We start from the raw sequence: 27,271 nt of genomic DNA on the forward strand, positions 1-27,271 counted from the left end.
GAACTAACAAATGCAAACAACCCATTGAAAAAAACAGCTTCGCAGTTTTTGCAAATGGGCTCCATATTGGCTGCTGCTCTCCTTCAGAGTTTAGCCCTCCTATTATGAAGGTCAGCCCTGAGGCAAAAGTGTGGGGTCCTCGCTGTCTTTTCTGAGCCTGCACCTTGTCCTGGGCTTGAGTGCAGGGTCTCAGGAATCCCCTTTTACAGGAATCTGAAAGCCCCCTCTACTCCCTATAAATAATCTTTTCACCCCTCCAGGGTGCTCTGTTGTGTGTTAAGCCAGTAATCTTTTGCCCCTGGCTGTTATGATTGAATTGTTTCCTGTACTGCTTTATCTGTTCATGAGCTGTTTCTGCCTGTAGAGAGAGTCCACGATGAGTTTCAGGCTGCCACCCAAGAGATTGGCACAGAGATACAGGCACCCAGTATGTGCTTAGGGGTTACTCAGCTTTCTCTAGAATATGGCCAGGGACACATAATGGGAGCACAGGCCAGCTCCACACTGCACCAGAGAGAGGTGGGGGAAGGGCCAACAAGGGCACCAGGAGCTTCTCCTACAAGCTTTAAGTTTTCTTTTCTCGATTTGGCACTCACCCAGTTACTGCAACCCTATGTTTTCTAGAGTTTTGAAGAATGTATCTCTGCCAGTTTTTGCTAGCACTTCAAAAATTCTGTAGGGAATGGAAACTTCAAGCATTTTATGCCGCTGTCTTGGATGACTGGAATCCAGCAAATTGTTTTTAACAATAATGTAATTTTCTGCAATTGTTATAATCCTTTTCTCTTTTCTGTTAGTTTTTTCTTTCTGCTTGCATTGATAGGGATACACACAGAAACATAAGCATGATAGGTAGTTAAAAATCATGATTGTTTTGATTATAAATACATAAAAGTTCCTTTAGTTTTTTATTGTCAGGCATCATTTGGATCAGAATGATAATTTAACTGGCATGCTTGCATTTTAAGGTGCTCAAGGTGCTCCAGTTGCCTGTTTTGAAGAAGTTAATTCTCTCCGTGATAGATTTGGAAACTGTGGTTTTAAAAATTCACAACCATTGCCTTGTGACCAGAAGTATGTACATAGAAAATGTTTATTTTATTGAATCATAAAAATTATATTTTTCTTGTCAGTAGACACATTGTAGCTAAGAATGAGTGTTTCCACTGAGGACAAGATTTGTTAGATAAACTTGAGCCCTTCCAAGAGCAAGAAGTGACAGATATCATTTTTTGGTACATAGTCTTGGAATATAGTAAGCCTCTTACAGAAGCCAGCTACCCAATGATAGATTATAAATGGCCAAATAGGGTGTCTGTGGTACCCTTTGGTATATTTGAGGCAAAGAGGGGTTCTAAAATTTCCTAAATTCTCAAGACATTTGCAAAGCACTGGGAATATTGGTATATTGGAAAAAGCTTAGGATCAAAATGAAGAGACTATGTAGTACAGATATGTACTGGCTAGAGATAACGGTGGGGACTTTAGGCTTAATCAAAATGCACAAAGAGCAAATCTCATCTGCACTCTCAACAAATGGTGTTGGGGAATAAGTAACCAGACCAGCCAAGCTATACCAAGGTGAGGGGAAGTGATGAATTCTCCCAGAGAATGTGGTAAAATAGAGTGCTCCAGGATAACAGAAGGCTAGAGAACACTGTTGAGTTTTGCCATAGGAAATGAAGTTATGCCTACATAGGAAAGTTCAGTGTATGTATGCATTTCAATTCTGCTAGAATGCTAATTAATTGAATTGCTTTTATTTGTTGTGCACCATAAGATAATGTTTTTATTTTGGCTTTTATCTGGTTTTATGTCATCAATTAAATAGCATTTATGTTATCATCCATGTAATACTTATTTGGAAGCTGGCATCATTAAAAGGCAAAATGATAAGGAATTTTCTGTCTTTCCTTTCTAGGGATGTTCTCTGTGGAAAATTAGCATGTATTTGGCCACATAAGAATGCTTATAAAAATAATGTTCAACCTGCAATTTATTCTTATATTCAAGGTCATGTATGCATATCCATAAATACTGGGTCATCAGTGAGATCAGATGGAAGGGATTATGCCTATGTGGCTGACGGCACCAAGTGTGGTCCACAAATGGTAACAAAATATGCTAATTTATATTTAGCTGTGCTAAATTATGTTAATAAACAGATGCCATATTTTGTGATGGTTATCAGAATCAGATGGCCTGGATTTGAATGTGATGCTGAAATTTATTTCCTGTATGTTTTTTGGATTACCGTGCCTCCAGTCCTTATGTACGAAGATATGTATGTTTTTAAGCACCAGGATTCCACACTGACATGATTTATTTTCAGATCTTTGAAATCTGACAACTTTAAATTATAAAATTTCAATACTGAGTTTTCATTTTCCCTTCTTCACAAAGAAACATAATTGAGCTTACATATTTCTTAAATCATTTGCTTATGTGTCTGATCAAAATATACATAAAAGAAGATTGGAAGAACTAAACTAAAAATCTGTACTAGTGCAAGTTTATGAATATATGCATATATACATACATATGGGTACTTACACTCATGTATTCATAAAATAAAGAAGGCTCAGGGGTTCATCTGTTGGTATGAGGACATATATTCCAGAAATCACAATTATATAAGTCACCTGAGATTTAAATCAGCAATGTAAAATCACTGTCTTATAAATTTCCATGGAATTTAGCACTTACTTATTGAATTAGAAATTTAAGCCAAAACCTTGAGAAAGTGGATCAGTTAGCCAATTCTTATGTCTGGGTTCAGCAATCCTAATCCCTTGGGAGGCTTGCTTGCTGTGTTAGCCTGCTTTGAAAAAGTCTCCCAGTGATCCTGCTTCTTGGTAGTTACTCCCTTGTATAATCTTCTCCCTCTGGGAGAGGGCTGAACCTAGTGACCTGCTTCCAACAAACAGAATATAACAAAAGTTATGAGGTGTCATTTCTAGGATTAGGTTAAAAAAGACAATGACTTCCATTTTGCACACATGGTCTGTTTTATCTTCTCAGATTGCTTGCTTTGCTTAAACAAGCTACTGTGGTAGAGAAGCCCACATGGAAAGCATTTTGGGGCCAGTGAGAGCTGAGGCCCTCAATCTAAAAAGCTTAGAGGAACTGAATTCTACCAAAAACCACATGAGTGAGCTATGAGGTGGATTCTTCCCAGTTGGGCCTTCAGATGTGACCATGGTCCTAGTTCATACCCTGATTGCAGTTTTGCCAGAGACCCTGAAGCAGAGAACCCAGCTAAGATGTTCCCAGATTCCTGACCACAGAAATGGTGATAAAATAAACATATTCTATTTTAAGACAGTAAATTTTGGGGGTTATTTGTTATGCAGCAATTGATAATACAGATTTTCGTACCTGGAAATAAGACCTGTTGTAACAAAATACTGAAAAATGTGGGAGTGACTATAAAGCCAGGAAGTGGGTGGAAGCTGCAGGAGCGTCAAGGAACGTGATGGAGAAAGCTCAAATTCCATGTAACAGACTGTAAGTAGAACTCTGGACTTGGAGGGCACTGCTGGTGACAGCTCAAAAGGTGAGGAACATGTCATTGGAAACTGGATGAAAGAGAGTCTTTTATTATTTGGTGGCAGAAACATACCAACATTGTTGCTTTATGGTATGTGGAAATCAAAACAGGTATCTAATGAAGCTGATGATCTAGCTCCTGGTTTCTTCTTGCTACTTAGAGTAAAATATGAAAGGAAATAAATAAATTGAGAGAAGAACTTTTTACAAAAATGAACCAGGGTTTGATAATTTTCAGAATGCTCAGCCTCTCCAGACAGCCAAAGATGCTAAAATTAAGAAATGGCTTCTGAGCACTGTCAGGGAAACATGGCCTAGAGATAAAGAACAAGACTGTAACAACCATTCAAAAGATCAAAGTACTAGAGTGTTATTCAGTTACACAAATGGTCCTTTAAGGAGATTAAGGGTGTGTGCCTCACAGATCCTCCTAATCAAAAATGAGGTCTCTGGAAGCTTAATGGATTTGTCCTTCAGCTATCTCAGAGAAGCATAAAGCAGAAAAGGGCTTATTTCAAAGAGATTTGCAAGTGTGGCTATTGTCCGTTGCAGTGAACCAAAGGGAGAGTCACAGGAAGTCCATGAAAATTTTGAGAAAATTGGATACACTGCCAGCAAGGATGAAAGGGAAAAAAAAGATACAAAATGAAATATTCTACTGATATGAAGCAGCTAAGAAAACTGTTCAGCTGAAAATAGGTGCTACCCATCATAAAAAAGGAAGACTTAGAGGGTAGAACTAAGATCTGAGAAGGAAGAGCCAAGAGCCAAGAGCCAAGATGAGTTATTAATAGGCCTTGAAACCTACTCAAGAAATTCCCAATATTTGCCCTGCTGGATTTCAGAATTGCTATGGGTGATTTTTTGCTTTTGATTTAACTAGCTCTAGATCGATTGACCAAAAAGGAGCAAATACTTACTTCTGAATCCAGATTATAGATTGGCCAATAAAATCAAAATGATAATTCTGCTTATTTAGAAGATACGTTGATATCAACATCCACATCTTTACAAACAGCATGCTCCTTTGCAAGGTCCCCATGCTACCCATGCATGGACAAGAGGATTCACTGCCCTCCAATCAATCTCCAGTCAAAGTCACCCTGATGGAGGACATACAGACCCACATAGGTGCCATGCTTGGAGCTACAGTTTATTTTCTTGATCCACTGTTTTAAGATACCTAAAACAAAGTTGATCCAATTCTGTTGGATCTGTGGGTAATCTAAGGAGGATTAATATAAAGTGTTTCTTTTCTCTATCTTTATTCTTTAGCCAACTTTGGAATTAAGTGTATCATATATGAAAAAGTGCAGACTTTAGGGTTTACTTTTTGTGGATAATTTAGGAAACAAGGAGTCTTAGGTGTTTCAAAGATAGTTGGAATTCTTGGGGAGAACAAAAATTGGGATCTTCATGTTGTCTTTATTATTATACTAAATACTAAAACAGCAACTAGGCAATTTGGAATTGTAGTACTAATGAATCTAAATTGTCTAGAAAACAATATATGGAAGGTCATGAATGGTATTTGTGGTACTTAGGTATCCTAGACTCACAAGAAAAATTAGGGTTAGTGAAGGTAGTAAATTTCTCTTAATCTTTGTATGTTAATATAGCTTGAGAGAGATTAGGAAATGTACACAACTATATTTGCTTGGAAAGTTGCTCAAAATTGGCAGAATTTTTTTATCATGACTATCTAGCAGATTTAAGAATGCCAAGCATCTGGATTATTTTGAGATTTCACTGATGATTGGGTCTCATTGCAAACTTAGCAGGATGAAAAATGTTTTAATGATAACAATCTGTGTTATATTATGTGGGAATTATATTTGGGTATGTATAACATTGATATTTTGGCTAAAGTATGTTTTTCATTTCTAAAATGACTGTAGTTTGTTTCTTCCCTTTGTTGTTAAATGACTAGTATTCTTTTCATCAAATACATGCATACGTTGGAGACATTGCAGGTTCAGTGCCAGACCACCAGAATAAAACAAATATAACAATAAAGAAGTCACATGAATTTTTGGGTTTCCTAATGCATGTAAAAGATATGTTTACACCATACTGTAGTCTATCAAGTGTGCAGTAGCATTCATTCTTTCTGAAACAACAGTGTACATACCTTAATTAAAAATTATTTATTGGTGCAAAATGCTCACCATCATCTAATTACAGCAATCATCATTTCAGTAAGTCATAATCTTTTTGCTGGTGGAAGGTCTTGCTGCTGACTGATCAAGGTGGTGGTTGTTGAAGGTTGGGGTGGCTGTGGCAGTTTCTTAAAATAAAACAACAATAACGTTTACTGCATTGACTGACTCTGTCTTTCATAAAAAATTTCTCTGTAGCATGCAATGCTGTTTGAGAGCATTTTATCCACAGTAGAATTTCTTTCAGTATTGGAGTCAATCCTCTCAAACCCTGCCTTTATCAACTAAATCCTTTGTTAATAATCTGAACCCTGCCTTTATCAACTGAATCCTTGGTTGTCATTTCAACAGTGTTCACAGCATCTTCTCCAGGAGTAGATTCCTTCTCAAGAAACCACTTTCTTTGTTCATTCAAAAGAAACAACTCCTCATCTGTTAAAATTTGATCATGATATTGCAGCAATTCAGTCATATTTTCAGGCTCCACTTCTAATTCTAGTTCTCATACTATTTCTACCGCATCTGCAGTTCCTTTCTCCACTGACATCTTGAACCCTTTAAAATCATCCTTGAGGGTTGGAATCAACTTCTTCCAAACTTCTATTGATGTTGATATTTTGACCTCCTCCCATGACTCACAAATGTTTTTAATGGCATCTAGAATTGTGAGTCCTTTCTAGAAGGTATCCAGAAGAACTTTGCCCAGATCCATTAGAGGAATCACTGTCTATGGCAGCTGTAGACTTACGAAATGTATTTCTTAAATAATAAAACTTAAAGTTAAAATTGATCCTTGGGCTACAGACTGTATGTTGGGTGAGCGGGCATGAAGACAACATGAATCTTATTGTACATCTGCATCAGAGCTCTTGGGTGACCAGGTGCCTTGTCAATGGGCAGTACTATTTTGAAAGAAATTTTTTCTTTCTGAGCATTAGGTCTCAACAAGTAGGCTTAAAATAGTCAGTGAACCATGCTATAAACAGATGTGAAGTCATCCAGGCTTTCTTGTTCCATTTGTAGAGCACAGGCAAAACAGATTTAGCATAATTCTTGAGGGCTCTAGGATTTTGGAATGATAAATAAGCATTAACTTCAACTTAAAGTCATCAGCTGCTTTAGCCCCTAACAAGAGAGTCAGCCTGTCCTTTGAAATTTTGAAGCCAGGCATTGACTTTTCTTCTCTAGCTATGAAAGTCCTAGATGGCATTTTCTTCCAATAGAAGGCTGTTTCATCTACATTGAAAATCTGTTATTTATTGTAGCTACCTTCATCAGTTATCTTAGCTAGATCTTTTGTGTAACTTGCTGCAGCTTCTACATCAGCACTTGCTGCTTCAACTTTCACTGTTACATTATGGAGAGGGCTTCTTTCCTTAAATCTCATGAACCAATCCCTGCTGATCTCAAAATTGCTTCTGCAGCTTCCTTACCCTCTCTGCCTTCATAGAATTGAAGAAATTTAGGGCCTTGTTTTTATTTTGTTTTATCATTCTTGTGTTCACTGGATTAGCACTTTTAATTTCCTTCAAAAACTTTTCCTTTGCATTCATAACTTGGCTAACTGGTGCAAGAGGCTGAATCTTTCAGGTTATCTCAGCTTTCAATCTGCCTTCCTCATTAAGCTTAATCATTTCTAGCTTTTGATTTAAAGTGAGAGATCTATTACTCTTCCTATCATTTGAACATTTAGAGGGTGTTATAGGGTTATTAATTGACCTAATTTTAATATTGTGCTTCAATGACTAAGGAAGCCCAAGGAGAGAGAGAGAGAGACAGGGAACAGCCCATTGGTGGAGTAGTCAGAATACACATTTATCAGTTACGTTTGCCATCTTATATGCACAGTTCATGACACCCCAAAACAGTTACAATAGTAACATCAAAGATCACTGGTCACAGATCACTATAACAGATATAATAACCATGAAAAAGTCTGAAATATTGCAAGAATTACCAAATTATGACACAGAAACCTAAAGTGAGCTCCTGCTGTTGGAGAAATGGTGCCGATAGACTTGTTTGAAGCAGGGATGCCACAAACCTTCAATTTGTAAAAAATGCAATTTCTGTGAAGTGTAGTAAAGTGAAGCACAATATAAGATATGCCTGTAATAACATTAATTATTTAAGAAAAAATGTTTTCAGCCTCTGAGTTTTGTTTTTTTTTATTCATTTGCACATACGCAATGCATAGGAACCAGAACTCTGGGCAAATAGAGATTTTGTTGCCAAACTACTATTTATTGCACATCACTTGTGGTGTAGTATTTGATTAAAGCATGCCTCCTTAAATTTATACACATTCATAGTGAAACAGTGGGGATACGCAATGTGTTAGAGGGTGGCAAAGAGTAACTTCATCACAGGATGTAGAAAACATTGAATTTTTAAAAATTGAGTCTCCTATCTTTTAATGCAAGTACATGTTTTCCAATTAGTCTTCCCTGATGGATTGCAGAATCCTAGGATATTTAGCTATCATATTCAATTTCAATATTAGCATATGCTATAATATAAGTTAAATTATCATTGATATGCCTTTTTGTTCTTTTGCATCTGTGTATGGAAAATTCTTTTGCTATTCTAAATATGGCACTAAAATAATTTCACAAGTATTGAAAATACCTCTATGCAGGATTCATATGCTGTTGGAAGAGTCATTTAATTGTACTATATGATATATTTTCTTGTCTACCAAAATGATTTATGAAACAGACTTTGTCCCTATTTTCTTATGTTCTTGATTAGCATGTATGGTTTGAGATAACATCTAAGAAATGGTAGATAATTTAAGAATCAGCTAAATGACTTTTAATTTCTTCTACCTCCTCAATCTCACCACACATGCACTGGTCTAATTTAGACAATTTTATTGTATTCATATGCCAAATAAAATTTATAATTTACTTTTTTTGCTATCTATTAATTTTGAGAAAATAATTGCAGATAGCTAATTTTCATTCTCATTTGACACATTCATATTTGGAATGATTTAATTATATTTTATGCTAGACATTAATAAAGGAAAAAAGAAAAGATGCTAGAAAAACAGTTAACAGACTGAAAAGGAAAATTAGGCAGCAGTCAAAGATCCAGGTGACTACCAGTGGATTACCCATTTTGATATAACAAGGGAATTAGACTTCGATACAAATAAAATTAAAGCATTACTCTTGCCATGTTATTCTTATCAATATTCTACCAAAGATTCATGATAATTTGAAAGCCAAAATATTGTGCTGTATTTGAAATCTAAACACTAATGATTTCTGTTTCATTTTTCAAGAGGACAAATCATTAGCACTGTTTTAACCAATTATTCATCAACAACATAAAAATAATATGGAAATCTCATCTAATGGAGATTCTTATTTCAATACCCATTTGAAGCTATCAAAATTAAAACTATGTGACATTTTTATACAAATGATTTAAAGGCAAATATTGTCAGATTTTTTTCCTTGCACTTATCACTGTTTGCTTTTTTGTGTTGGAATGCGAGAAGCTTTGTATCAGAATCAGTGATAGAGAATTAAATGTCTTTCATTTTTATGTACTGAGCATCTCTTGTGTATATATAACAGATACTTAATGATTGCTCTTCTCATTTTATATCAACTTTGTAAACAATTATGAAATATTTTTACTTTTGTTTCATTTTAGTATTGTTTAAATAAAACCTGCAGAGAAGCTCGTTTAATGGGATATAATTGTAATGCCACTACAAAATGCAAAGGGAATGGGGTAAGTAACTTTTACTTTTAGTAGCTTTAAGTTACATAGTATTGTTGTGGGTAATTCAAAGTAAGCATTTATCCTGTTTGGGAGAATTGAGAGTCTATGTCACTTTTAAACTGAGGTTGCCTAGGCTACCTGACTAGTTTAAAGAAAATCACTGAGCTAATTCTAACATTCATACATAAATTGTAGTATATGTTTATTGAATTTATTGTAGGCACAAAATTAAACATGTTTATATGGAAAAAAAAATTTATATACAAATAAGTGCATATTTTATTTATCATATTGTGTGCATATTTGACTAGACTGTGTACTTGAAAAACGAGTACATTTTAGGGAACTCTGTGATTGTTCTTATGGATAGGTTTCTAACGGAATGGATCCTCATGCAAAGCAGTTTTCATTTCTTTTCAATTGATTACATATTTTAATTTGGTAATGCAAATTTACTGTTATATTTACATTTTGTCTTCACTTCTTAAAATTTACAAGATTTCTCCTTTGTTTTATTATTTCCCTAAAAAAAAAATCAGTGCAATGCATCCAACATTGCATGATTGAACCCAAATTCACAAAATTTATCAGTATTCAGTATTTTTATTCAATTGTATTGAGATATATTCACATACCATACAGTCATCCAAAGTGTACCATCAGTTGTTCACAGTACCATCATAAAGTTGTGCATTCAGTATTCAATTTTATAATATTTAAGTTTTTTGTATTTATAGAATATAGAATGGCACCACATTGTCTTTAAATTTCTATGGGCTATAACAAAGAGTTTAGCCACATATTCATGTTTTGTGTTTTGCTTTCTGTAGCTAATTTGCTCAATCTTTTTATTTGTTTAATTATATATTTTAATTCTTTAGTCTTAATATTGTTCAGTGAAATCTCAAAATATAAAATTAGAGATTTTAGATTATTGATAGTTTGTTTTGTTGAATACAAATCTGTTTTCTCACTTTTTTACTATGTAGATTCAATTGTTATTTTATTTGAACCTTTGGATTTATTTTTTCTTTTGATAAAATTCTTTGCTGTGACGTATGACTACATAAAGGAATTACATAAAAGTAAATTTGTGTATTTATGTTTTTATTTTTCTATATATGCTATAATTAAGAAAATAATTTAAAAGGAAAATAAAAATAAAAAAATTAACTCTGGTGGGAGTTGTTAATGGATTAAAACTTACAGTTTAGTAGATGGCTTAAAATTACTTCTCACTAAATAAACTTTGCCAGTCGACTGAACTAATGCATGTTAACGGTTCATCTGTAGGAGCAAGTAAAAGTGACTCACCAGGGCATCTGTAGTGGTTATGGAATGTTTACATTCTTTTAAAGACTCTTCTGTAAGGGCTTTAAAAATTTTATTGGGTGAATCTCATTCATAAAATTTTCCTAGAAATTATTTGAACTTTATACTCCACATAGTTACGTGGATCCACATTCTTTGGCCCCGGGCTGCAACTTCTTCTGGAAGGACTACCAGAAAGGGATTTCCATGAGAGGAAATGGTAATTGTATGTAAAACATGCACCTAAGATAATGTGCTTTTTAATAACAACGGCCGATTAACTCTTTTATTACAACATAAGAAACTGAACTCTAAAAATGAGGAGTTCACGTTCACAAAGCACATATTGAGTAAATATCTTTTCCTTCACTTCTTCAGGTTGAGGTGCTGCGTAGGCCAGTTCAGCCTTCAGGATCACCTCCTACCAGAGCACAGGAATGTCAGGTTTTCAGTAATAGACCCTCAGAGAGGGGACGGTATCTTTGCTGAAACAGTGGAAAAAAAAGGGCACATGGCACGTGGCACATGGCACAGTTAAAACTGTAGAAATCAAATTAGCACCACCTTTTGGTGACAAAACAAATTCTTAGATTTAACCCTCCCTTATCCATGATGTGTACCCCCCCACTTGAAAACACAGCTTAGTCTGACTTTAGGCATAGCTTCCTATTCTTACTTCTAAGATGATGTTTGCAGTGTTCCTCTTTGTCTTGGTTCCCTGCTGTTCAGCATTTACCTCTGATCCAACCAAAAAAAGCTGCGGCTGGCCGGTCATGTAGCTGGAGTCTGATGTGTCTTACAACACTGTGTGTACATTTGAAGGTGACCCTTCTCTCTTTCCTCATTCTTACCCTGAGTGGGAGCCCTGGGCCCAGGGCCTTCCCCAAGTACCTTGAAGACTGCACACAGCAGTTTGCTTGACCTAGGATGTTGGAAGACTCCTGCTCTCACCTTATGCTCTCATACCCATTGGAATGTTGAGCCCTTATGACCAGCCTATTCAGCCCCCCAAAGTGCGGAGTGTCTTCGCCTTGAGCTCTGAACCCGCCGCCATTCATAGGAGCTCCTGAATCATTCAGAGAAGCTCCTGAATTCAGGGCAATGTGACCAACTTCCCACCCTGTAGGTAAACCGCATAATAAAAGCTCATGTCTCAGAATGTGTTTGGTGCTTTCTTTAGTCCTTTGGCTACAAAAGCCCTCTTGAGCTGTGGCATCCTAACACATCTCAAGCCGGGCCAGTTCTTTTCGGTCTCCCTGTTGGGAAAGCTTCCTTTCCCTCCCAGTAGTTTAACTTTCTATCAACATTAGAGTATATGCAAATGCTTGTAAATACTGTAATATATTTATTAATATTTGAACAGCATTCATTCAGTGGACAATGGGAATTAACTCCCCAGGCAAATAAAGATTAAATGAAATAATTAATATGTACATTGACTTAACAATCTTGCTAGATTTCAAATTGTATGTCTTTGAAATTAAAACAGGAGTTTGTCCTGTAGAAATTTTTAAAAAGACTTAAGTTTGCAGATATTATGTGTTTAGCACCATGAGCCCATAATGAGAATTTTTAAGTTTTTTATTTTTCTAGCTGTATTAATAAATATACAACTTGATTTTAGGTGTTACATAGAAGACATGAAAGTTTTTAAAGTATGTTGCTATTCACTAAAGCAATGGCAAAAAATTTTGTGCATGCAAAACCGTTGAAAGGCCATGAAGAAATGCGTACTCTGGGGCTTCGATTTGGCTTCTTGTCAATTCAAGGAATCGCTGGCATTCAGGGTGACATGACAGTACTAAACATTTTCCATTAAAGTCTTTTATTTTACTAATTACCTAGGGAAAAATAAAATTGCTTTCCATCATAAAAAAAAAATAAATTAAAAATGAAGTAAGATGAAACTTACTCTAGGAGAAACTGTGTTTACTCCATGGTCACAGCTCTCATTCGGCAGCTCCTTCATTTACAATTTCAGTTCAGTTATATTAGCATACGGTTTTTCAGAAACCTCATTAATTTTGAAATACCAACTGTTATTGTACTGTTATTCTCTTTTTATTCAAAATATTACCTTTTTCTCCATCAATCTGCCTAGCAATTTATCATTTCATTACACTGAAAATTAGTGTGCTAAACCCCAATGTCAAGAAGTTAAGATAAGAACAGCAATTAAATTCCTAAGCTTTACCTCATGATTGAATATAAATGGTGGACATTCTTGTCTGGTTCCCATTGTTAAAGAAAGAAGTTTCAACATTTCACACTTCAGTATTTTCAGAATTTTTTCTGGAGATGTCCCTTATTAGGTTATAGAAAACAATTTTTATATTCCTAACTTGCTAACTTGGCTATCTTTTCCATTTTTCCACTAGTTACTGACTCATTTATGTTAAAATGTCTTTGACTCTAAGACTTGCTTATTTATGTTTTCTTTAAAATTTCGTTTTCAGCATTTAATCCATTGTTATAGTCTTTGCCTTTTATTAATTAGTGTTTGTGTTTCTTTGCATCATACAGTTTTATTCTTTTCTTATATTTTCCCTTTATACATTTCCTTTCATTTTGGATGAATCATTTTTAAATTCCTTGTTTTACCTTACCTTTCCCTAGTGCAAAGGAAATTCGATAGTGTAACATTTTTTTTGTCCACTGATAACTCTATAATTTTAGCCTATGTATTATATCTGTATTTCGCTATCACCATGCCAGACTTAAATAGAAACTATTTCTACCTGCATAAACCAATCGTGACTTTTTTTTTACATGTTTACATTCCCTTTACCTTTTACATCTTCTGAGTTTTGTTTGCCTATTTTGGACTTAGAGGCCTGAATATTGTAAGGTATTCTAAGCATTATGTTAATTTCATTTCTTAAAAATTACATCATAGTGTAAAATAACCTATTTGGATTTTCTATTCTAGATCAATTATTCTTTCATAATAATATTCTTCTACTTTCATGGGAGGGGTGGAGGATATATAATACTGCCTTGATCAGAAAGTAAATTATACATTTAGAGATCTTGCCTGTCAAAAATAGAAAAATTTTGCTCTTCCACAGAAAAGATCCCTTTGTTGCCTATAGGATCATTAAATTTTAGTCTTTTTCCCCAAACTTTGCAAACTCCTGTTGCATTTAGATGTGTCATGAAAAATTCTGATGCTAGATTCAACCTATTTACTTTGTTCAGAATATTGTAAGATACTTTTTCTTTATTTTTAGAGTTTAGAAATACAGCCAACAAGATCTAAGATTTGTGTTGTTTTTTTTTTTTAATTCTTCCTATCAGGAAGTCAATTTATGCATCCAGGCTGAAACATCAACACTTCCTTTATTTAAGAGAATGAGTATAATATTATTTAGTTGGTTATTGTTTCTGCTTTAGATAATCATTATCTTATACTAGGTTAGTCAAAGTGCAATGTTGCACTACTGTCTCATTTTATTTAGATAATTGTAAATTAATTCAGTAATATGAAGCAACTGTAGAAAAGGTTTGAAACAATACATGAGTGATAATCCAGTCTTAATTTCAAAGTTGCATATTAGAATATTTATTACTAGCACACTAAATACTGAATAGAAGTTAGGATATATAAAATAGAAGACCACTTTATGGAATTCAGGACTATAATTCAAACTATTTTATTGAAATCACTTTGATATGCAAGGAAAGAAGTTAAACCCTGAATCAAATTAAAAAACAATTTAGCAGAATGAATATAAATGGATAGAATACTATATATGTAGAAGAATTAGAAGGAGTTTCTGTACTATTGAATATTAAGCATCTATTTTTAAACTGTACTGGTTCTGTATTAACATATACAGGTATGAGAAGAAATTTATGATAAAGTATTTATTGATGTTATCTTGGCAAAAACCCATGAATTAGTGTTTGTATCTGTGAGTATGTGTGTTTAGAAATGTATATATGAATGAAACACAGACAATGCTTAGCAGTGGAGAGTGGGACTGATTTAGTAGGTGAAGACTTTTAGGTCTATGCACTTTCATTGAATTTTACAAAAGTGTACATAATTTTTAATCATAAAATGGGTATTAATGCTAAACTATTAAAATGTTAAAGTGCATATAACACAAAAACATCCCAGAATGTAAACAGAAATGCAAATGTATCAGAAAGTTTTATTTTATTGTCTATTTTTAATATTTGTGTTTACATCTATATTCTTTTATTTTTGAATTGCATTCACCATAAAATGAAATACAAATCATTGATCAATAGTGTCAAATGTTGAAAAGAGGCTAGGATAAGAAATTAAAGTGGCTAACTGATGATTATTTTTCACACTACTTTGTATAGAATTTAAAGTGAATAAATACGAAATGTATAAGTGGTGTCAACAAAAGTTTCCAAACTAACTAAATGAGATAATATTTGTGAAAAAAATTCTGTATCTACCTAATGGTGTGTGCCCTTCTTTGAGAATGTGGAGGCCATAACTATGTTGAGTGCCATTTTTAAAAAGATGATTGGTGATGACAAATTACTTATCAAAAGTGACCAATGTGGTTTTTGAAATATACTTTCATGTAGGCAGTGATTTTACCATTTAACACTATTATATTGTCAAAATTTTTCACTGATTTTTCAAATCTCCTTCTCATATTATATAATCTTAATTTTTATTCTATAGAATTCAGGTATTTCTTTGAAATATAAATACTAAGATGATTTACTATGATCATATGATTTTCTATTTCAGATATGTAATAATTTTGGTAATTGTCAATGCTTTCCTGGCCATAGACCTCCAGATTGTGATTTCCAGTATGGTTCACCTGGGGGCAGTATTGATGATGGAAATTTTCAGAAATCTGGTGAGTAGAAATAAAACTTAAAACAAGACAGAATGTTGTTTTATATGGAAGTAAATTTTTTTTGATGGCTAATTTCATGTGTCAGCTTTGCTAGATTATGATATACAGTTGTCAAGCAAGCACTTGCCTGATTGTTATTGTGAAGATATTCTGTGGCTTTAAATCATTGGTCAGGTTGATTGCCTCTAAGGTTAATTGTATCTGCCGTCAACAAAGGAGATCATGGCTAGCAATGAGAGAGGCCCCTCGTCCAATCAGTTGAAGGCCTTAAAGGGAGAACTCATGGTTTTAGCAGTCAGAAAGAAAAATTTCTGTCTCTACTCCAAACACCCAGCTTCTTCTGGGGAGAAGCTTGAGTGTAGGTTGATTATTAGGAAAATCTTAGCTGTAAAGTTTCAAACTCAATAAAGATATCAGGAATTGGTAATTCTTATTTTTAGTTTAGGTAATGAAAAGAATTTATGGAATAGTAAAAATGTGTATGGGTAGATGAGATAAGAGTTATTGGTGTAACTTCAGGAAGGAAAAGTATTTTAGCATGTAAAGAAAAATCCTTGAAAGAAGCACAGTAAAACATAATTTAGGACTTTGTTTCTGGCCATGACAGAATAACACTAGAAAAGTAAATAGGTATTTGTCAACAGTAGTATATGGCCATGCTCCTTGATACAAACAGAACATTAAAATGAGTTGTTAGACAATACAAACCATTCCTGCATATGTGTAATGGAAGATTCAGAAGAAAAGTGAAAGAGAATGAGAGAAAAGTGAAAAAATATTTGAAAACATGATGGCAAAAATTTCCCCCATACAGTTAAAGATTCAATATTCAGATCTGATCAACTAAGTGAACCTCAAGAAAGATAAATACAAAGAAATTTACACCTAAGAAAATTATAAGCAAACTGCTGAGAATTTTTAAATTAAAAGAAAAAATTTAAAAGCAACCAGATCTAGACTTCTGAAGACCTTCAGTACAGAGTGAGATCAACAAATCCTGTCTCTCCCAAATCAACTAAAAACCAGTGGACAAAAACTGTCAAAATCAACTATTCGGTACTATGGCAACAGACCACAGGCACATAAACTGAAAAGCATTTATTCAATTATCAGCACTATGAATCTGTGGCTTTCTTCCCTGAGCCTGCTCTCATCTCCTCTGCCTCAGGTATGCCAACATGGTAGCTCAACTAGGATGCATCAGGATATGAAAGCCATTAGCTTTGCTGCCACTGCTATGGTGTGTGTGAATGTTGTCAAGTTAATTAGTTATCTTATTGGCTAGTCTAAACTTGCAGACCTGCTCAAGACAAACAACAGACTAGGAGATAATTTGAAATTTAACAGGGAGTGTCAGGAGATGAGACAGCCATAAGGGAATTGATAAGCTTTCCATATATTTTAAGTTGACTGGAGAATGTACAAATGCACAGAAGGCACAAGGACAGTCCCAAGTTAACCACACATCCATCCTCACATCTAAAACTGATGGGGACTGTGCACAACACAGAGGAGATACAAGAGAGCCAGAACAGACTTAAAAATGGCCTGAAGTTTAAATGTGTTCCTAGTCCACACAAAGATCCAGTAATGGGGAGTGGAAGCCTTACTGGCTCAAAATGTTTGAGCGCAACCTCTGACCAATATTTGGCTAAAAACTTAACTGAAGATGCAGGGATGATCCATGGAAAACTGGGCTTAAAACTAAAAAGAAGAAATAAAAAAGCTGAGCAGACACTGCAGCCATACATTGCAGAATAGACAGCTATTGCATATTTATTCCAGGAAAATTACTAAAGTAGTAAAATAAAATAACAGCAACAAAATCAACTCTCAGGGAAAATAAATAAAAGTCTACAACTACTACAATAGGTTATTTAAAATTTCCAGTATTCACCAAACCCTAAGGAAACAAGAAAGTGAGACACACACTCAAGGAGGAAAAACAGTCAATAGAAACTATCTTTTAGTGTTGCCAGGTGTTGGATTAAGCAAGTGAAAGCTTCAAAGCAGCTATTATAAATCTGTTCAAATAAATAAAGAAAACCAAGTTTAAAGATTTAGAGTATAAAAGAAATGATACAACAATAGAAGATCTCAATAAAGGGATAGAGATTTTAAAATAGTATCATGTAAATTTTGAAGTAAAAAAGCATAAAACCTGAAATGAAAAATCCACTAAAGGGGCACAAGAGCAGACTGATTTTAGAAGAAAAAAAATCAGTGAATTTAAAGGTAGATAACTAATATGGAAAAGATTGAATCAAAGAAAAAATGAAGAAAAATGACCAGGGTCAACATCAAGTGTACCAGTGCGTACACAATGATAGTCCCTAGCGCATCCTTTGAAATTTGTTCTGTAGCTACTCATTGAATCGTGCTTTGAAAGTTTTCACCTTTCTGTATACACCCTATATTTCACAGTAAGGAAATAGCAGAAACTGTGGAACTGTACCCCATAACAATTTTTGAAATTACCTGTATAATTGCCTGTTGAGCTGTATAACGCAAGTTAACACCTTTTTGTATATACGTTATATTTTACAATAATAGGAATAACTGAAATTGTGGAACTGTAACCCATAACATTCTTTGAAATTTGTTCTTTATCTACTTGTTAAATCATACTTTGAAAGTTATCATTGTTATGTATATATGCTAAAGTTCATAATAAAAATGCATTAAAAAATTTATGAGATACAGCAAAAGGAATGATTAGAGGAAAAGTTACAACTTTAAACAACTATACTGGAAAAATAAGAAAGGTCTAAAATAAGTAACCCCAATTTCCACCTTAAGAAACTAGAAAAACAGCAAACTAAATTGAAGGCAAGCAGAAGGAAGTAAACAGTAATAAGAGTGGAACTCTGTGAAATTAAAAATAGGATAATAATATAGAAATTCAATTAAATCAAGTTAGTGCTTTAAAAAGATCCAGAAAATTGACAGTCACTTTAGGTAGACTTTTCAAGAAAATAATAGGGAATATTTAAAATTACCAATAACAGAAATGAGAGACCTCACTAATGAACCTATGGAAATCAAAAGATGTATATGAACAACGTTATTCCAACAAATTACATGACTTAGATGATATGGTCAAATTCCTAGAAGGAAAAAGACTACCAAAACTGGCTCAAAACAAATAGACAATCTGGATAAATTCTAACAAATAATAAATTGAATTACCAATTAAAAACCTTCCCATTAAGAAAATCCTACACCCAGATGATTTTATTGATTCACCAAATATTTAGAGAAGAAATAATACCAATTATTCAATTTTTTTTTCAGAAAATAGATGAGTAGGGAGTACTTCTGAATGCATTCTATGAGGTCAACATTACCTTGAAACCAAAACCCAAACAAAGACATCACAAAATAAACTATAGACTAATATTACTCATAAAAGACTCCAAATTTCTTAACAAAATATTAGCAAATAATTTCAGCAACATATAAAAATATTATACACTATGACCAGGTGGGATTTATTCAAAGAATTGTGGTTGATTTATATGAAAATCAATTTATATAATATACCATATTACTATAATATTTTATTATCATGATCAACTGAATGGATACAGAAAAAGTATTAGAAAAATCCAGTATCTGTTCATTATAGAAACAATAGGTATATTTTATTTCTACATCCTTACAACAAACAATGATGTTAAAATTGCATTCACAATAATATAAAAAAGTAAAATGCTTATGAATGAATTTAGCTCCGAAGTGCGTGATTTGTCCATTGGAAAACTATAAACCATAACTGAGATAAATAAAGGGGAGCCAAATAAATTAAGAAATATTTTTGGTTCATAGATTGAAGACTGTTTGCTGTTAAAAGGTCAATTCTTCCCAAATTTATCTCTATATTCAATAAAATCCCTTTCTATATCATCCAGCAGATTCTTTTGCAGAAATTTACAAGCTGATCATAAACTTTATATAGAAATTCAAAGGACCAAAATAGCTATACCTATTTTGGAAAAGAAAGACAAAGTTGAAGGATGTTCTCTACCAATTTCAAAACTTAAAGCTACAATAATCAAAACAGTATGGCACCTCTACCTTAGCATAAGCATTATAGATGAATTGAACACAATAAAGAATCAGAAATAGATCCACAAACATATGGAGAACTGATTTTCAATTAAGGTGCAAAGCAATTTACTGGATAAAGATTAGTCTTTTTACTGAATGGTGCTGGAACAATTATATATCCATATGCAAAAAGTAACTTAGAGCCATATCTCAACATCATGTACAAAAATTAACCAAAAGTGGATTAGAGACCAAAATTTAAAATGTATGTGTAAAACTTCTAGAAGAAAATATATGAGAAAACCTTACTGAATTTGGGATAGGCCAGGATGTTTAAAATGACAACAAAGCATGATCCAAACAGAAAAATTAATAAGTTGGACATCATCAAAATTAAAAACGTGGTCTTCAAAAGTCACTGTTAGGAGTAAAATGGAAAAGTCACAAAGTCTTAAAAAATACTTGCAAAGCATATAACTGATGAAGTATTTATATTCAGAATATGTAAATAACTTTTGAAATTCAATGATAAAAAACCAACAACCCTATTAAAAATGGCAAAATACTTGAACTAACATTTCACCAATGAAGATATATGGACATCAAATAAGCACCTGGAAAGAAGTCTATATATTAGTCATTAGGGAAATGCAATGAATACCATAATTAGATACCACTGCATTCCTTTTAAAATAGCTTGAATCTAAAAGATTGATCACAGTAAGTTTTGCCCAAGGTGTGGAGAAAGTAGAAATCTCTTAATACTGCTTTTGGCAATGTTAAATGGTACAGTTTGGCAGTTTGAAAAAAGTTAAACAAACAAAAAGCTTACATCCATACAAAGGTCTCTACACAAATGTTCATAGGAACTTCATTTGTAATAGGTAAAATCTAAAATCAACCCAAATATAAATCATCAGGTGACAGATGACCAAGTTGTACTATATTCATACAATAGAATATGATGGAAAGGGACAAGCTATTGTTATATGCCTCAGCATGGTTGAATCTTACAATTCATATGAGTGTAAGAAGCTAGAATAAAGAGTCCATTCTGCCCAATTCTTTTATATAAAGGTGTAGGAAATGCAACTAATTTTTAGTAGCAGAATGAAGATCAATGGTTGCCTGTTTGGGGGAAGTGACAGGATGGCAGGATGAGAAAGAGGCAGAGGAAACGCTTGTGGATGATGTATAGACTCATTATTTTGATTGTGATGATGATTGTATGGGTATATATATATATCAAATTGAATATTTTAAATATGTGCAGTTTATTATATGTCAAGCATACCTCAAAAAACTGTTACAATAGTAAACATTTGAAAATAATATACAAAAAAGATATTCACAATATTTTGTTGTCAAATTTCAAGTGCTAATTAAATGCATTTTTATTTATCAGGTACAAAAGTGTATTTTACATTAAATAGAGAAAACTACCAGAAGGAGTCAAAACAAAAAATCTTAAAAATGGTTGCCTCATGGTGGTTTACATTGATCAAATCTCATCCAATTGCGTACTTAAACTATACATTTCATTGTATGTAAAGTTTCCCTATAATAAAAACAGAAGGAAAACACCCAAGATATGCAACAACCAAGACTCTCATCCACTGCCATTGGGAATATAATTATTACAACTACTTAGTAAAATCTCCGGAAATATTTGCCAGCGTGGAATATAGGCAGGCTATCAACAAGCATTACCACTCCTAAGGCATATGCTAGAGAGGGATCCATATAAATGTTGACCAAAAGACATGGAATAGAATATTTAAAGCATTCAAAATACCCAAATTTCAAACTTCCCAAGTGTCCATAAGTTTCCTCTTGCCCCTTTCTCATAACATTTCTGTTAATATGTTGTACTGAGGTAAAACTATAATAAAAATAGCAGGAATCAGGATAATTGTAACCTTTGGAAAGACTAATGATTTAAGAAAGTTCCTGAGGTTGCTTTTGGGATTCCAACAGAGTCTATTTTGATACCTGGATAGTGGGTATATGTGTATTAATTTTGCAAATTCATTGTTAAATGTGCAAACATAATTAGATAGGGCATGCTTTTCTGCATTGTGTAACTTCAATTTTTAAAAACTGTAAGAATTAACTAAAGGACATAATGTGCTTATAGAAGGTCAGTAAGGGGGAAAATACACACGTGCATACACACTCATACCTTATGTATTGATATACAGATAAAGACACAGATATAGGTATAGATATGGATATGGATTCTCTTTATATAGATAAAATATAAATACTGGATGAAGAGAATCTTTTAACAATTGTTTTTTCCAAGGAGAGAAACTGTGACCAGACAAGGGTGGGGTTTCTCACAGTATACACCTTTCTGATTTTTTAACTTAAGTCCTGTCAGTGCTTTAATATTCAAAATATTGATGTTTAAAATAAGCTGGATGTAGTAACCAGTATCAAAAGTGTGTACAGTAACATAACTAATCTGCATATGCATAAAATACAAGTAGGATATCTATAAAAAAAAGTATCGTTGTTATTTGGGTGTCCTGAGCTTAAAAGTCTTTTTACTTTCCTTATAGTTGTCTACAATGTATTAAATTTTTAATGTTTTTTATATATATGAAATATATATATGCATATAAATGGAAGACTAAAGGGGGAGAAATATAAAATTATTTAAATATTTTAGCAAATTCTCACTTTCTCCTATGTTTTGTTTCCAGATATATTTTTTATTAAAAAGGATTACAGTACACAGTGGAACAACTGGCTTATTCTGAGTTTCTACATTTTTCTGCCTTTTTTCATGTTTTTCATCATTGTGATCATGAAGCGAAATGAAATGAGGAAATCATGCAACAAAGAAAAATCAGAATATGAGGGGTAAATATAATTTATGAAATTAAATTCTTAGATTATATTGTACTGGTCATTGACCAGTGGCATCTATTTATAGCTGTCTTATATAACACCTGTTATCTTTATCCTTAGGTATGTGCTATTTTTAATCTAATGTAAATAGTATTTTAAAACTTGTTTTCCAATAGTTAGTTGTTAATATATTGGGGCAAATCAAAATTTTGACTGTCTAGACCTGTTTTCTAAATCACAAATTGTCTAAATCCAAATTATAGATTTGGTTATTGCTTTCATCAGGGAAAACTTTTTTCCAATTTAGAAGTTGTGTTAAAACTTTTACTAAAAAATTCTTTGACTCATAATTTTTCTGTCTCTCAAGTAGTATAAAAAATCTTTTCTGAATTCCTTTAAAATTGTATAGTTTTCCATAAATTTGTACAAGCTACATTTGTATATAGATACTTCTGTCTTCTCTGGGGAGAAAACATTTGACTCATTTAAAGCAAGGAAACCCTCATAAAAGTTTCTAATTGTAACATCACAAATAGTTTTGGCTTCAAAATGTTATTTCCTTAAATAGCTATTACTATTGGTCCAGTTGTTGAAAAAGAAAAGTCCTTTCTTCATTGAAATGCGTTTGTACCTTGTTGAAAATCAATTGAACACATATGTGTAGGTCTAATTCTAAATGAAAAAAATAGGATGCTTCTTTATTTTCATGAATAATATTGCTGTTCAAGCCTGCTCAAATTTCCACTTTCTTTTTTCCTGCAGTGTCTCTTTTCCAAATAAAAATCACTGTAATGTGATTTCCTCTTTTATCCACATTTGCAAATAAGTTTGCCTAAGGGAAAGATGAGAATTCTCCTTCTCACATAACCAGTGAATGAATGAATACATAAACAAATAAGCAAAATTTATTGAAAGATCCTTTCTTAGACTGAAGTTAGCCTTTTAGATATTGAAAAGGGAAGAAAATGTTTCCCCGAGATTGATCTCTTCTCCTATAGAATGTAATTAAAAGTGCATTAATATCTAGAAAGGGGTGAAAGACCCCCTTTTAAAAACAGATATTAAGAATTGTGCAAGCAGAGGTTTAATGGGAGATAAAATTGGAGCATAAGTCAAGTAGTCTCACAGACAAACCTGAGAACTGAGAACATCCTTTAAGCATTTTCTGCTAGACCAAAAAAAAAAAAAAAAAAAAAAAAAAAATAGGGTTTATGGTGAACATGCATCTAGGAATAAGACAGGGGAAAGCACAAATTATCTGGACTGACACAAAGGAAATTATTTAAAATAGCTGAAGCCATAAGCCACGGGGATGGTTTACGCAATTATACTAAGGGAAGACGGAATGGTCAAAGAAAGAGTTCTGTTAGCAGAAATTCCCATATTACTAGCCACACATTCTGTTTATGGTTACTTGTCTACAGAATTGACTCTCAAGATATAACCTGATGCTAAGTTTTAAAGGGAGTTGTAATTCCAAAGGAGCCAAACCAAATAACTTATTTCCATTGTCAGACAAAGAAATACTCAATATATCAATAAATCAGAATAGTCAGTGAACAGTTGCCACTGTGTTTTATATACCACTGACACCTCTCTCAAATGATAAAACTACTATCACAGTTATTCTGTTGTTTTCCTCACACTATATTAGTCTGTGGTGGGTATTACCTATCATTCAGTCATAGGTCATTTGATCATGAAAGGGAGCATAAAACCCTAATAATTGGTGATGGTTACACACTTGTTTATCAAAACTCACATAACTGTTCACTAAAAAGATGAATTTTACTGAACATAAATGTTATCTTAATTTTTTTTTTAATGGGGGAAGAAACTAATGAATATGAGGACTAACAAGATTAACACCCATGAATCCTGTAAGAAGTGGATGAGGAGTTGGGCTATTGAATTTTGCTGAGAAAGGAAGTGATTAGATAGACAGACAGATAGATAGATACATAGATACGTAGATGATAGATAGAGAGACAAGGAGTGGGACAGAGAGGAAGAGTTGTTTAACAGTGTTCCTTAGGGATGTTCTAAAGTGGATAGCATTATGAGCTATCTAATATCCATTGTTCTCCTCCGTCCTTTGTATAATAGCTATGTAGTTTGAGTGGAATTGACACTCCCATGTTCCCAAAAAGGGCCCTCAGAAACTTACTCTAAGTAGGATAATGTTGCCGTACTTGTAACAGTGATTGCTAAGGTAATCCAGGACTGACCCAATCAGCATGTGACATTTCTCCATTTAGAGAAATTAATTTAAAGGTGGCCAAGACTGTGAATAATTTGGGATTTTTTCCAATGATTGTGGGAAGCAAAAGTCTCCTACCCTGACTGTAAAGAGAAAACACACAGATTGACTTGCTGTGGTCATTCATCTTTGTACCGAAAGGAGGCTATCTGATGATGAAGACAGTATATACTGTACTGAGCCAGGATGACTGGAGAAATAGAGGAACTGCAGCTTTTCCGATATTTTCAACCAAAATCATCCTAAATGAATCAGATCCTGTACCAAATGTGGATTCCCATGAAATTAATTAGGAAATTGAGTATAAGAAAGTAAAGAAGTTGTTTTATTGCAAATAAGAGAATTCCTTTAACCAAAATGGAGAATCAACAGAACTTCACATATGAAGTGAACTGCATTTCTCAGAAAGTTTTATTTCACCAATAATGCATTTATTTATTTTTTAGTTGCCCGCCTATCTATTTATTTGTTATCAAGTAACACTTCCTCAGTATTGAAAAATTAGACATGACATAGTCCTTTATGTTAAGCAGAGTCATAAATTAATTAATTATGTTGGATAAACATCCGTTTAAAAAAGAGAAACTGTAAATTCACAATTTTTTAACCTCAAACCATTAACAGCAACTGGCACCTGTATGTGCAAGATAATGCCATAGACAGTTTTACCAACTCACCTGAGTTAACAGATTCTGACCATTCCTCACCTGTAAAGATTATGCAAGTCTGGATATTTGAAAGGATTTACAAGGGTACATTGAGCAAATTAATGTAAGGTTTTAATTCAAAGAGAATACATAATTGGTGAAACAAAATTTTCTGAGCAACACAGTTTGCTTTCTACATGAAGGTCTTTGTTGGTCCCCCATTTGAGTTCAAGAAATTCATGTGTTACAGGTCCCGATATGTATGTCATAAATTGTACTTACGGCAATTATCTTTTAAAAATAGCCTTTTTGAGATATAATTCATAGACTATACAATTAATTCATTTCAAGTGTACATTTAAATGTTTTTTGTAGATAAATGGCTTTAACAGAGTTGTGAAACATTACCACAATCAATTTTAGAACATTTTCATCACTGCATATCACCTATACTGATTAGATATCCTTCCACATTTCCTTCTAACCCTCTAAATCCTAGGCAAAAATTAATCTACTTTCTATGACTTTGGATTTGCCTAAATTCTGAACATTTCATATGAATGGAAACATACATGTTCTTTTGTGACTGGTTTAATGTTTTCACTTGGTATAATGTTTTCAAGATTCATTCATATTGTAGCATATTTTAGCACTTCTTTTTTAACTGCCAAATAATATTTCATCACATGGGTATATCACATGTTGTTCACCCATTCGTCAGTTGATAAACTCTTGCATGGTCTCCTCTTTCTGGCAATTGTGAATAATGCTCCTATGGGAATTTATATAAGATTTGTGTGCACATATGATTTAATTTATCTTGGATATATATGTGGGAGTGGAATTTCTAGGTCATATGGTAAGTTCATATTTAGCTATTTGAGGAATTGCCAAATTGTTTTCCAAAGTGGTGGAACCATTTTACATTCCCACCAATAAAGCTTGAGGTTTCCAATTTCTCCACATTCTCTTAATCTTTTATTATTATCTGACTATAGCCATCCCAGTGTGTTTTTTTTCCCCACTATTATAGAAGTCATGGGTTTACAGAACAATCATGCATAAAGTACAGGATTCCCATATACCACCAACACCTTGCATTGGTGTAGAAAATATGTTACAATTGATGATAGCACATTTTTATAATTGTTCTATTAGCTAAAGTCCATGGTTTAATTTAGGGTTCACTGTTTGTGTATTGTATTTACATAGACATAAAAAATTTTTTTCTGTTACCATATATACAGTCTCTTAGTGTTATATAAACATCCATCTGTTGACTTATTATTATTACTTATCATTTTATCTTTCAAAAAGAGTTGAGAAAATGAATGATAGCAAGTACGTATTTATAGTTTACTTTATTAACCTATTGTTTGCCATTTCATGTTCTCTTCATATCTTACTGTGGATTCCAGTTATTATCTGGTGTCATTTCCTTGCTTTATACAATTGATTTTTAATTCAGTTAAGAGAAGAAAAAAGAAGAACTGTGCCATTATCTTATATTTTATAATTACCTACAACCTTTATTGAGGCTCTTTGTTTCTTCATCTGAATTAGAATTACTGTCTGAGGTCATTTGCTTCAGTCTGAAGATTTTCTTTTATTACTTCTTGTAAGGTATGTCTGCTAGTACTGCATTCTATCAGGTGTTTTTTGTTTGTTTGTTTAATCTAAGAAGGTCATTATTATGATTCTTTGTTGACAGGGTTTTCTTATTGCTTGTTTCTGACTTTGTATATGTCATTCTATTGCTTTCTGTATTCCATTGTTTCTGATAGGAATCATACTGAAGTTTCTTTGTATGTAAAGAAACTCTTACAAGATTATTTGTCTTTGGTGCAT

The 27,271-nt window shown here is 33.1% G+C and overlaps 1 protein-coding gene across 1 annotated transcript in view; it reads left to right on the forward strand.

Annotated features, from left to right (window-relative positions):
- Window positions 1-22,520, forward strand: part of LOC119516421 (disintegrin and metalloproteinase domain-containing protein 18-like) — a gene marked incomplete at its 3' end in the record, with an annotated part of 113,605 nt that extends 91,085 nt beyond the window's left edge. The window contains exons 15-19 of the mRNA XM_037812772.1: window positions 969-1,074; window positions 1,922-2,111; window positions 9,375-9,455; window positions 15,496-15,610; window positions 22,369-22,520. Of these exons, the coding sequence (XP_037668700.1) occupies window positions 969-1,074; window positions 1,922-2,111; window positions 9,375-9,455; window positions 15,496-15,610; window positions 22,369-22,520 (644 nt within the window). The remainder of the gene's footprint in view (window positions 1-968; window positions 1,075-1,921; window positions 2,112-9,374; window positions 9,456-15,495; window positions 15,611-22,368) is intronic.
- Between the last annotated feature and the right edge of the window lie 4,751 nt (window positions 22,521-27,271).

The sequence above is a fragment of the Choloepus didactylus genome, chromosome 20 (assembly GCF_015220235.1).
Source record: "Choloepus didactylus isolate mChoDid1 chromosome 20, mChoDid1.pri, whole genome shotgun sequence".
Lineage (NCBI taxonomy): Eukaryota > Metazoa > Chordata > Mammalia > Pilosa > Megalonychidae > Choloepus > Choloepus didactylus.